This window comes from Heloderma suspectum, chromosome 4, assembly GCF_057233095.1.
Source record: "Heloderma suspectum isolate Gila_16-S chromosome 4, 16-S_ref, whole genome shotgun sequence".
Lineage (NCBI taxonomy): Eukaryota > Metazoa > Chordata > Lepidosauria > Squamata > Helodermatidae > Heloderma > Heloderma suspectum.
Genome location: NC_139461.1, coordinates 194072170 through 194085534, shown reverse-complemented (window position 1 = coordinate 194085534; position 13365 = coordinate 194072170). Strand labels below are relative to the sequence as shown.

Genomic DNA, 13365 nt, shown 5'->3' with positions numbered 1-13365 from the left:
TGGTATTGGGATCATGTTACACCTGCACTGGATTCCAATTGCTTTCCAGGCACAATTCAAGGTATTGGTTTTAACATTTTAATCCTTAAACAGCTTAGGGACTGGCTATCTAAGGGACTGGCTGTCCCACTGTAAAGGAAAACCCGCAGGAGGTGCATTACAAAACTCTTGAAAGATGGATTTAATTTCTGTTGGTATTGAAAGCCATTCATTGTACTTGGTGCTAGTAAAAGTAGTGGGTGGAAGTAAAGTGTAGTGTGGGCTCTCTGTGACCAAGAAGTTGTAGGTTCCTGCATCCTGTTTCTTGCATTCTCAGTTAATTAAATGGTTAGTTATTTTACACTTTCTTTTTAGTATCTCAAAATGATGCTATATTGAAGTTTTGGTAATATGCAGATGTATTTAAACATAATAAATAAATCAGTTGGTTAAAAGGCAGGTGATTAACCGATGAAAGAACAACTAAATTAAGCAATGACCTGCCTTTTAACCAATTAATTAGTTGACAGCCGTAGCAAAACCCAGCTCCTATTAGCCCTTTACACATGAGAAGAGCTACAGAGAGCCAGTGTGGTTCAGGTTCAAATCCCTATTGAGTGAAGAAGAACCTTGAGCCAGTCACACACTCTCTCCCCCCCCCCCCCACCGTAGCCTATCTCTCAGGCTGGTTTTGAGAATAAAAGGGATGGGGAAGAGCCATGTACGTTCCCTTGAGCTCTCTGGGTGAATGAAGTAAGAATAACAGCCTAATTAACATTCTGGCCATGTCTGATTCCCACTGCAGGAGCGTTTGCCTACTGATGCAGGTAGCAATGCCCTGTGTGCTGTTTGCGGCCTCTCCTTCAGAACTTCGTTTGAAAGGTGGCACCAATGCAGAGATGGCTCCCCAGATCGACTATACTGTCATGGTATGGGAAAGCTTGTTTGCCTGAAGTTGACCTTCGATTTTGCAGCCCAAGTAATCATTTGCTTCTGTAGTTGTTGCTGAACTCTATTATGAAACAATGTTTAACAAGAAAGCTACATTTGAAATGAATTATTGTGAAATTGTTAAGTAGTGAACCTAAATCACAGAAACTGGAAATATTTCAAGTAAGTCTACAAAAGTTACTAGCCCTCAAACACTTTTACTAATTCACCTGCCTGGACATTGTGGCATGTCATTGGCAGGAAAAAGGGTGGGGAGAACACTTTTTCAAAAGTTTATCTGCCAGGACCCCATAAATAGTATGGGAACACCTAATGCTGCAGCAATTCTGAAGCTAGCAGATGTGGGTCTGGGATTCTATAATAAATATTGTAATAACTGTAATAAATGCTTCCCTCTCTGATCACTTGGAAACAATTCCCACTCACCACAGGCAACCAGGTGAATAGGTACTATTTACCAACCTGTATTTGCTTCTTGAAACCATTCAGTCATATGCTACAAATTCTTAACTGTTGAAATGAATGGGATTGTTTAGGTAATGGTATACATCTATCTTCAGAACTGTGGTCCTTTATGCACTATATATTTTCACTCCAGTTCATGTTTCATTCTCCTTCTCAAAAGGTATCTACTTGTACTGGTCATTTATTTTCAAATATTGAAGTATACTTGAATTTTAAAAGTTCTGCTTATTATTTCCAGAATGTGAGTGAGGCCAGAGAAAAATGGCCACTCCTAAAAGAAAGAAGAAAATCTACAAAATGCAAAGGAGATTATTTTTGATAAAATGATTTGATTTGTATTTTTTAGGGATCAGTAATGAGTTTATCTAGCAGTGCCCAAAATGGAAAAAAGGAAGTGGGATGGTTATGGGTCCTCCTGAAAAGAAGTGGGATGGCTTCCACCCCACTTCAAGCACAGTCTGTCTCTAGGATATTTGATATATATTGTCTCAGTTCAGGCATAATGACAAGCATGGTGTGCCTTGGGATTGTACAGTCCCTCCTCCCCTTCTTTCATGCACAAGCAGAGGAGGCTAGACGCTTCTGCACAAAGCTGGTTTGCACAAACCACAGTTTGTCCTCAAACCGGGGTTGCAAACCTGGTTTGGGATCCTGGCATGAGGGTCAGCTATGGTTTGTGAAAACTGCAGTTTTCTGCATTTAGACAAAATAGAAATGGGAGCTTCTAATCTTTTCCCTCCTACCCACCCCTATGTACAAACGGTAAAAGAAGAAGAGGGGGAAATGTTGTTGTTATTGTTATTATTAATTGCATTTATATCCTGCCTTTTTTCCTCTTGCAAGGAACCCAAGACGGCTTACATTTACAATATGTAAACCCAAGGCTATCTGCCAGTAATATGTTTCCTCTGGCAGCATGAAAGGAAGGGATCTTTTACTCACTAAAAGAACACATCTGTGTTTTTCAGCAAATGTATTTATTCTTCAGGTCTTCAAACCAATGGTGGAGAAGTTCAAACTGACATTGGACTGCGATATAAAAAGGAGGTAAGTCACAATATTGCATGGCTCTGTGCCTTTTCTGTAGGCAGTGAACTGGGGTTTGTGAGCTTCCGCATCTAATGGCTTTTCTACATCAGGGCGAAAGACAAAATTGCAGCATGGCGGAGAATTCTTTCTGTGTGGCCTGGTTCAGACATAACACTAAACTCTGGTATAGTTCAAGGGTAGGCAGTGTGGTGCCCACAGGACACCATTTTTGTTGCCCACAGAGTTGGTTGTGCGTGTCTGTGGGTGTGTGAGTGTCTGTGGGTGATGAACTAGGGTGAAAGAGTGTATGGGTGGTAATACAAAATGTGATAGAAAAAGAGATGGAGGGAATGTGTTTGCTGGCAAGTGTGGGGAGGAAAAGATTTTGCCTTCTGTGAAATTGTTTTGTATTAGCACTGAAAACTGGATTCAAAGGAGTTGTCAGTGTGTTGGGGCTCAGACTCCACCTTACCTTGTAGTCAGTCTTTGGGGCAGGTTACTTGTCCTTTCTGGCTAGACACACCTCCAGCGACAGCCCATTTGTGGTGGTGCCCCAGACAGTATCCCTAATTGCCAAATCTGCCCATGGGCCCCAAAAAGTTACCTACCGTTTGTACAGTTTGTACCATAACCCCCTCCCTTCTTATCCTCCGACGCAGCCTCAAGGAAGACATCAGAAACTTCTTTCTGTTTTTAACTAACCACAGTTTAGTGTTGCATCCAAATCCTGAACCAGGTTTTCCCAACCTTGGGTCCGCAGATGTTGTTGGACTGCAACTCCCATCATTCCCAACCAGCATGATAAATAATCAGGGATTATGGGTCTTGTAAGCCAACAAAATCTGGGGATCCAAGGTTAGGAAAGGTTGCTTTAAATTGGTTAGTCTTAACAATGGTTGAGTAACGAGCAAACTTCACACACACCCCCCATCTGGAGGACACCAGGTGGGATAAGCCTGATCTAGTCCAACACTTAGTCTCCAGGAGTAGTAAAGGAAATGCCCCTGGGAAGCCCAGAAGTAAGGCAAGATGGAGACAGTTGTCCTCTGCAGAAGCAGTAGCAGAGAAGAAGGGATTGTTTGTTTGTTTTTGTAATACCAGCGAACATTCTGGATAATGTAGGTTCTATGATCACGTTGCAAACCCAGTGGAAGGAAAATATTTATTTCCCACCTGTTTGCCTGCCTGACAAAAGGCCTCAAAGTAGCCTTGCTGCTAGAACGCATGTGACTTGCCATGCTGAGAACTGCTCTGCTTCACTGAGAATGTAACCTGGTCCAATTTCTGCGTCTTCACAGGGGTTACTACCCCAAGGGCGGTGGTGAAGTGATAGTCCGAATGGCCCCTGTTAAACAGCTTAGCCCAGTCAATTTAACTGACCGTGGCACCGTGACCAAGATACATGGGAGAGCCTTTGTTGCTGGAGCTTTGCCAGTCAAAGTAAGTGTGTCGAATATTCTTTGGGTGGGGGTGTCCAATGGGTTGGATCCAGGATTAGGCATACATAGAACAGACCGACTGAAATCAGTGGGACATATTAATTGTGACAGAGTTATAGTTACAGAGCTGGCCTGAGGGATTGTGCTGCCTGAGGCAAAGGGCAAGATGGCGGCAGTGTCGCCACCACTCATTCCACATACGGAAGCCAACTGTAAGAGACTCGTGGTAAACCAGCTGTGTGTATCATCCTGGCCAGTAGTGAAGATACTTTTACCACACATGGGGTTGGATACAGAATTGCCCGTCCATAAATAGAAGGGCTCCTTCCATTTGCGGAAAGGACTGAGATCTAGCATAGGCTCTCACTGGAGGAAGAGGAGAAGGCAGTTTTCACCTGCTCCTTATAGCCCCCAGTGCCACTTCCCATGTTGTCCCCAACCCCCCAGAGCAGCTCTTCAGGGGGCTACGGGGAAGGAGGAATTGGCAAAAATGGAGTCTTCCCCTTCCTCCAATGGGAGTGTCTTGTTAACAGAACTCTAGTCACAGGAAGTCTGAATCCATCATGTGCAGATGTTACATAATTCAGTTATCTGTCTCTACCCCTTTTCTATGTCAAATCTTCAGTATGTGATGGAAAGGTATTGTATCAAGGATTCAGTGTAACTGCTGTCCCCCTTTTATCTTGTCATGTTAGTTAGCAAAAGACATGGCATCAGCAGCAGTGCGGTGCATCAGAAAGGAGATCCGGGATCTCTACGTCAATATCCAGGCTGTTCGAGAACCTGATAACGAGGCCTTTGGAACTGGAAATGGGATCATGTGAGTAGGTTCACATTGCACATTATTACCAATCAGGGATCCTGGTTCACAGCCCAGTTAAGCCAAAGTGTTTGGTTTTGAGGTGATTCACTTATTTATTTGTTTATTACATTTCTGTACCGCCCAATAGCCAAAGTTCTCCAAATATATTCCAAGTGCATCCGTTGGACTAGGCTTGAGTATTTGGATTCCAGCAAATGTAGCCAGTTCGCAAATCAGGCTGATACTGTAACGCACCAAGGGTAGAGTGGCGAAGGAATAAGGTGACATGTATGCAGCATTTCTTTTCTTGGAACTTAGGTTAAATTAAATAAAACTGTTTTTCAGTTATTCTGTTTCTTTTTTAAAAGAAACGTTTTGTGTATTGGTCTTGTCGCCAAACTTCTCAATCTATAGAATCCCTAGCAAAGGGATTGATCAAGATCCAGAGCAAAAGCAATGGAAACAGATGGTTTGTTTTTGTACAGACATCCAAAGATCTGCGCTCACCAGGGTTTCCTATGCCTCAGAATATAAGTTGCTGAAAAATAAGCATGGGAGAGGGCTATTGCCTTCACGTCCTGCTTGTTGGCTTCCTGGAGGCCTCTGCTTGGCCACTGTAGGAAGCAGAATGCTGCACTAGATCAGCCTTCCCCAACCTGGTGCCCTCCAGATGTGTTGGACTTAAACTCCCAGCATTCCCAGCTAGCCTGTCCAATGGCCATGCTGGCTGGGAATTCTGGGAGTTGCAGTCGAACATATCTAGTAGTAGTACTAGTAGTAGTAGTAGTAGTAGTATATTTATTTATTTGTATCCTGCCTTCTTCTCAATACTGGGACCTAAGGCATCTTTACAGCATTGAAAACTTGTACAGTTAAAACATATAAATAGAAATATACAAAAGTTAAAAATATAATTAAATCATCAACAATATTAAAATTGTATAAAATATCAAAATTTTAAAAAACAACAAACAATATAAACAATAGTATCAATCCATATTCTCACAGGTCCAGACTATCCCCAAAGGCCTGCCAGAATAAAAAAGATTTTACCTGCCTGCAAAAACATACCAAGGAGGGTGCCACTCTCGCCTCCCTGGGAAGGGAGTTCCAGAGCCTTGGGGCGGCCATCGAGAAGGCCCTCTCCCGCATTCCCACCAGGCAAGCCTGTGATGGTGGCAGGACCGCGAGAAGGGCCTCCCCTGAAGATCTCAGGGCACAAGCAGGCTCATAGGGGAGAATGCGGTCTTTCAGATAACCTGGACCTGAGCCGTATAGGGCTTTATAGGTCATGATCAGCACTTTGAATTGTTCCCAGAAACAGACTGGGAGCCAGTGAAGCTGTTTTAGAAGGGGAGTTGTACTCTCCTCGTCGCCAGCCCCAGTCAGCAGTCTGGCAGCAGCTCTTTGAACCAGCTGAAGTTTCCGAGCACTCTTCTGAGGCAGCCCCACGTAGAGCACGTTACAGTAATCCAAACAGGACGTAACTGAAGCTCGTGTTACTGTGGCCAAGTCAGACAGCTCAAGGAACAGGCGCAGCTGGCGCACTAGCTTTAACTGTGCAAATGCACTCCTGGCCACTGCTGAAACCTGGGCATCCAGGCTCAGGGCTGAATCCAGAAGTACGCCCAAGCTGCAAACCTCTGTCTTCAGGGGGAGTGTAACCCCATCCAGCACAAGCTGAATCCCTGTTCTCTTGGAGAAAGCTGGACTAGATAGACCGTTGATCTGATCCAGCAGAGGCTCTTCTTAGGTGCCACTCCAAATGTATTTCATAATTTCATTTATATCCCTCCTTTCTGCCAAAAGTGGTACTCAAGGCGGCCAACAATAATAAAATACAGATTAAAAACAAGACCTTTGTTCAAACGTAACATAAAAGCAAATTTAAAACACCATTAAAAATGCAACGATAAAAGAAATAAACTGTACCCAGCCAATTCAAACCGCCGCCAGCCACAAAGTACGTGCCAAAAGCCTGCCTGAATACCGGTGTGTTTGCGTGCCAGCCGAAATACGAGAGGAGGCCAACCTAGCCTCCCTCGCCAGGGAGTGGCCACAGTGAAAGCCCTTTCTTATGTCCCCCTCACCAATGCCCCTCTGATGTACCAACGGAAGGGCTTCTCCTGAAGATCTTAAATCCCACGCAGGCTTATATGGGAGAGGATGGCCTTTCAGGTAGGCTGGTCCCAAGCTGCATAGGGCTTTATAGATCATAACCAGCACTTCGTCTTATGCCTGGAAAAACAGACCTGTAGCCAGTGAAGGTGGTGTAACGAGGGAGTCGCATGCTTATTTCAGATTACATGAAGAGGTTTGGTAGGAGAGGAGGCTCCAAAGCTCTGATGTATGCATGGAAACTCCCTTTTTGTAATTCTTTTTGGCGTCAGATATAGGTTGTCAGTGTTTGCAGAAGGAAGGGAAAACATTCATGGGAGTATTTCCTCCTCCCCCTTCATTTTTTATGTTGCTTGGAGAAAAACATGGGGAACTGCTTTTCCTCATGCATGCTTGATTATTTATGCAGTGCTAAAATGTATTCTTCAGTACCAGCTTGTCTTCTGTGAGTATATACAATTACTGCTCCTGACTTCAAAAAGGTCAAGAGAATGTTGTTTTCCCTATGCATGCCTTTGAGAGGGTTGAAACGGCACATCTTTGCTGCCAGTGTTGGTACCTATTAGCACGTTCTCAGATAAGTGCCCATTCCTACATTAGCAGAAAGTTTCTTTGCGTAGCAATATTTGTACATGTTGGGATATCTGGCAATTGAGAGGATTCAGCTATCAGCCTAGCAGAAGTAATATAAGGGAATGTGTTCTTTTTGGCTGCAATCCCCCACAGCATTAAGCATGTATGAGACCTTTGAAATAAATGGGCTGATGAACACTGAACACATTGAAGGATGATGGTCTTGGGCACTGATTTGGGCCCAAAGTAGAATGTCAGACTCTGACTGGTATCTGTCATGTCATCAAAGCATACCAGAGGGTTTCAATGTACATAAAAGTTCTGATTTGATTCTGTAACAAACCTTTCCCTCCCTCTTTTTAGAATAGTTGCAGAAACCTCCACCGGCTGTTTGCTGGCAGGATCATCGCTTGGTAAAAGAGGTGAGAATTTTGGCACTAGAGCATTTCTTCATGCTATTTAGCCCTCCCAGGAAAACTGATTTGACTCTCTGACATTCTTAGTGGTAACTTTGTGGGTTTTTTTTTTACTATCCATATTACAGGCAGATGTGGTTTAATGCTTAAAGCCAATAAAATTACACACTTTTGAGGTTTGTTCCCTAGCATCATGTGTCCAGTTCACAGGATTACGTTCTCAAATGATATACGCACTTATCACATGACAGCATCGTTATGTGAAATGGCTGTCACAGATCACAGCCATCTTACGATAGAGCAGCCCTCCCCAACTTGGTATCCTCCGGATGTCTTGGACTATGACTCCCAGCATTACTGACCATTGGCCAAGCTGACTGGGATAGATGCGAGTTGAAGTCCAAAACGTCTGGATGGCACCAGATTGGGGAAGGCTGACCTTCCCCTGGCTAAATATGCAAGCCCAGTTCAAATGAACTAGTGTATATGTAGCTGCTACAATGGGTGGGGGAGCAAAATTGCATCAGTCCCGCCTCTGGGCCTGCTGGATATCTATGCATCGTATGTATAACTCTGCCACATTATGCAAAGTACATTATGCTCCCTGACTATTGCATCAGGGTGAACGAAGCATTGCCATAGCTGGATTTTTAGAACATGCAGCACAGGGTTGCAATTCACTGTTACATTTTCCCATTATTAAAGAGGCGGTCCTGTTCTGGAACTTTTGTCAAGCTCTTCCTGCACTTTTTTTCGCACAGGTAAAAGTGCGGACAAAGTTGGAATTGAAGCAGCAGAGATGTTGCTTGGAAATCTTCGGCATGGAGGAGCTGTGGATGATTATCTGCAAGATCAGGTAAGAACAGCACGTAGAAATTATCTCATAAAGTGAACAAGATTTGACAAGCGCAGAGGGAGACAGCTGTCAAAACCAGAAAGCCAGAATATCAAAACAGACCTATCCTTATATGGATGGGGATTCTAGGATTACATTGATCCAGTATCCATCATCTGCACTGGATCCCTGTTTTATAGGTACAATTCAGCATGATCTATAGATACAGCTTTGCATATTCGGGGGCAGGGTGGACCTGAAAACAAAACCTATTCTGCACCAAGGAGAAGTGAATTATGTGACTCGTCTACATTATGCAAACTAAGTAGATTTGCATATTTTAAAAATTTGCCTTGTCTTACAGAATCATAGGGTTGGAAAGGGCCTACAAGACCATCAAGTCCAACCCCCTGCTCAATGCAGGAAGCCTGATTCCCAGGCAGTCTCCCATCCAAGTACTAACCAGGGCTGACCTTCTCAGCTTGCAAGATCAGGCACATCCAGCCACTTTAGTCTACAGGGAGCAATGCATGTTACATTGAAATCCTATACTTGTCTACACAGGAGTAAGTCCCATTGAATTCAGTGGGATTTCCTTCCAGGTATGTGTTTATAGGATTGCAGTCTAAGGTCCCAAAACCGCCAGTAATCCTATTAAGCCACTTCCCTGGCTTCTGAGATTTTACTAGGGTACACACACACACACACACACACACACTCTTACTTTTGAGTATATTTTTGCAGCCAAAAGGACTAGAAACTTGCTCTTCTAAAAAAAAAAATAAAGCAAAAAAAAAAAAGTTGATATTCTCAAGATGCTACATTCTTACTTTTAATACAAAGTGGCTTGTGAACAACATACCTAAGAGACTGCCTCCTCCCCAATATGACATCATACTTGGTAAGTTGAACTGAGAGTGCCCCATGTATGGACTAGGCTTCGCCAGCAAGGGTACATACAGCAGCATTCTTACTAGTTGCTCCTTCTCTGGAATCTCACTAACATATAACCTTAGTCAGCTGCTTTAGGATCCTGGATTAAACTGGCAAAGTGTTGGGGGTGTAGTGTGTTTTACAGTGCAATTCTAAGCATATTTCTTAGGTAAATACCTCCTAAGTTTAATGAAATGTACTCCCTAGTAAGTGTGTTTAGGTTTGCAGCTGTAATTAATTGCTTGTAATTAATATGGGTCATATTTTAACACCTCTTTCATATTTACTTGATTGATTGTTACCTGCCCCACACTTTCAGGATGGGCACCTGCTATAAATATGAATGAATAAATAAATAAATAAACATAGGTGGAAAGGGATCCCGGGGAAAGCATGACTGAGCCAGGTGTCCCCGGAATCCTGCTTTGACTCGCTTTTTTCACTGCCATGGGAGTAATGTGGTATCACAGCAGTAATTCCTGATGATTTTGTTTTTTCCCCTCTCAAGTTGATCATTTTCATGGCTCTAGCAAATGGGACCTCTAGAGTGAAGACTGGACCCATTACTCTTCATACGGAAACTGCTATACATTTTGCAGAACAGCTGACAAAGGTGACTACAGACTTTCTTTTTAAGATCAGCTGGCTGATCTTAAAAACACTTCCTTATATCTTCAGCCTGTGGTTTATTATCAGTAGTGAAATCGGGGCTGGCCCAAGACATTCTGCTACCTGAGGCAAAGGACAAAACGGTGCCCCCTCCTCACTTCCACATACAGAAGCCAACCAGACTGGCAGTATTTCAACACTGGTGAAAGGACCATGTCCTCCACCACACCTAGGGGCAGCAGGTTCTAGGGATGTACGAAAGTCACTTACCTTTTCGAAGGGTGACATTCGCGGTGGGGGGGAGGCGCTCCGTCCCTCCCCCCCGAAATTCTGTCCGGCCGGCTCCACTCCACGGAGATTCCGCAGAGCCGCCGGCCAGGGCCGCCCACAGCCAGACATCTGGCCGCTGGGCAGCCTGCAGGGACGTAAATGGCGGCTGACATAGCCGCCACTGTTTGCGTCCCTGTATTTTGCTGTGATAGGCGTCGTAAATATTTACGTAGCCTATAACGGCAAAAAACCCCAAAGAACAGCAGACGCAAATGGCAGCGGCTACAGCAGCTGCCATTTGCGTTCCCTTTTTTTCGCCGTTTTAGCTTACGTAAATCTTTACATAGGCTAAAACGCCGGGGGGGGGGGGGGGGAAGGAACACAAATGGCGCCCACTATGCCATTTGCGTTCCTTTTTCCCCCTGGAGTTTTAGCCTACGTAAATATTTACATAGGCTATTACGGGGGGGGGGGGGGAAGGAACGCAAACAGCACCCCCTACGCCATTTGCGTTCCCCTTTTTTTTCCCGCCGTAATAGCCTACGTAAATATTTATGTAGGCTAAAACAGCGAAAAAAGGGAACGCAAATGGCGGCCGCCGTAGCTGCCGCCATTTGCGTCCGCTGTTTTTTGGGGGGTTTTTTGCTTGCCGTGATAGGCTACGTAAATACCTACGTAGCCTATCACGGCCTCCGCAGGGACGCAAATGGCATCCCTGCGTTAGCCATGATAGGCTACGTAATTATTTACGTAGCCTATTACGGCTATGATGCGGAAGCAAATGGTGGCCGCAGATGGTGGCCGTTTTGTGCGCCTTTCGTGGGGGGGGGGCTTCATTCCGCCACGGATTTCGGGGGGCCGAATGCACTGGCATTCGGCCTCACCGAGATCCGTGGCGGAATTCTTTGACATCCCTAGCACGTTCACTTAGGGGGCACAGGACAGGCCATGCGGCTCACACAACTTTGTCTTCCAGCCTTGCCTTGTGTCCAGACAGTATAAAGCAGGGGTGTTGAACCTCTTTCAGCCTGAGGGCTGAATTCCATTTTTGGAGGAGCTCTTGGGGGCTGCATTCCTGTGGTGGGCGGGGCCAAAAATGCCTGCATCTTTTAGCTTAAAACTCTTAGTGCCTGTAGCTAAGCCTTAGGAGAGGTGTTTCAACCTTTTAGAATGGGGAAAAACACCACAAACGCTGGGAAACCACCAAACTATTGGTGGTTTGGGGAAAGGGGGTGGTGCCCCTGGGGAAACCCGGAAGGTCAGATTTGGGACTTCAGGTGGGCCAGATTGAAACCTGGGCCTGATGGTCTGCACCACTCGAATAAAAGTTGGTTACCATTTTTTAAAGTAATAACGAACATTATTGTCCAAGTACTATCAGTAGGAGAAGGGCATTATGTAAACAATCAAGGAAAGGGCCTCTTCTGTGGTGGTGCCCTGACTTTGAAATCCCCTCTCTAGGGATGTTCCACTGGTGCTGCTATTACAATCTTTTTTGGTACCAGGTCAAGAGGTTTTTATTTGCTCGGACATTTTAACTGATTGTATTGCCTCTGCTGGTTGTAAAGCTTTATTGTTTACTGCCTCTCAGTGTTATTTTTTTTAATGGTGATTTGTATTGTTTTTATATTTGTGGGCAGTATCCAGTATTGCAGCTCTGCTTATGCTATTGACGTACCGCTAGAATAAGCGTCCTCTAGCAGTACGCCAATAGCGCAGGCTGGCCTGATGGGTTTTGCGGAGAAAGTCGTCATGCTCACTTTCGCTGTTGCCATAATGCTAGAGGTTGCTTGCTTTAGCATTACGTCAGTAGCATAAGCAGAGCAGCAGTGCTGAATACTGACCATTGTTTTTGTAATTTTTGAATTCTTTTAAAGCCTTGTGCACCACCCTGGAATCCTCTTTGATGAAGGGCGGTCTAGATATTTTTAAAATAAAAGAATGAAATACTTCTATGACACTTTTAAATTAATTTTGATTGCAGGCTAAATTTACGGTGACAAAAGCAGAAGATGATTCCTCCAAGGATGCCTATATTATTGAGTGCCAAGGAATCGGGTTGCTAAACACCAACTTGTAACTGCTGCTGTTGGGGGAGGCATTTGGCTTTTTAAAATATTACCTTCCTGATGAATTGCACTACATTTCACAGACATGTTTGAGAAAAGATAGTGTGATTATAATTGGTTTGAGTTAATTCCAATGAAGGATATCTATTTTGAGTTATGTGGCCAATAAAGTATTCTTTTTCTTTGATGATAAAACACGGCAGAGCAGCTGTTCAATACAGATACCACACAGCAAGATAGTGATCACTTCAGCTTTTTACAAAATGACTTCTTATGATTCAGTCATCCTTCTTGTTCTCTCTTGGGAGGCAGTGTCTGTCATATGAAGTACTTTACATGTGCTACAACATAATGTGTGCAAAAAATACATTAGTCAGCTGCTACCACCTACATTTTTTTATTTCTGTAACCATTTGTTGCACATAATTTCAGACAAATAATAAAGCAATCTCAACAAAGATGTTTGCTAGTTACCAGTAAAAGTGCAGAGGTTTGTGATGAATGCTATTCTGAAAAGGGTGTGTATGTGTAATCACAGATAGAGTGAGAGAGTGTATGTTCACTTTTGAGATAAGGGATTGGATCCAGGATCTGCCATTTGTGAGAGGAAGGCCCCAATTTGGGGGGATTCCCCTGTCCCCAACACACCACAGCTCACCCCATTCAGCAGGGTCTCCTCACTCTCTGTGCAGCATTTCAGGGGGCTGGAGGGGTTGCTGTGGGAAGGAGGGGAGCAGAGAAGTCCACTCCTGTCAGTGCAGTTGATCCAGCATAAATCTGGATCTAACCCAAGGAATGTAAAGAGGCTATAAAAAGGGGTGGGTACACTGAATGTATAAAGTTGGGCTTTTTCCTCATAAACAAGTATTTCTTCTCC

At 44.1% G+C, this 13365-nt stretch overlaps 1 protein-coding gene across 1 annotated transcript in view; it reads left to right on the top strand.

The window, feature by feature from the left end:
• RTCA (RNA 3'-terminal phosphate cyclase) overlaps nt 1–13365 on the top strand; it is an 18083-nt gene extending 4718 nt beyond the window's left edge. The window contains exons 4-11 of the mRNA XM_084851716.1: nt 785–908; nt 2384–2442; nt 3723–3864; nt 4559–4683; nt 7720–7778; nt 8534–8628; nt 10049–10153; nt 12404–13365. Coding sequence (XP_084707842.1) covers nt 785–908; nt 2384–2442; nt 3723–3864; nt 4559–4683; nt 7720–7778; nt 8534–8628; nt 10049–10153; nt 12404–12499 — 805 coding nt within the window. The 3' untranslated portion in view covers nt 12500–13365. The remainder of the gene's footprint in view (nt 1–784; nt 909–2383; nt 2443–3722; nt 3865–4558; nt 4684–7719; nt 7779–8533; nt 8629–10048; nt 10154–12403) is intronic.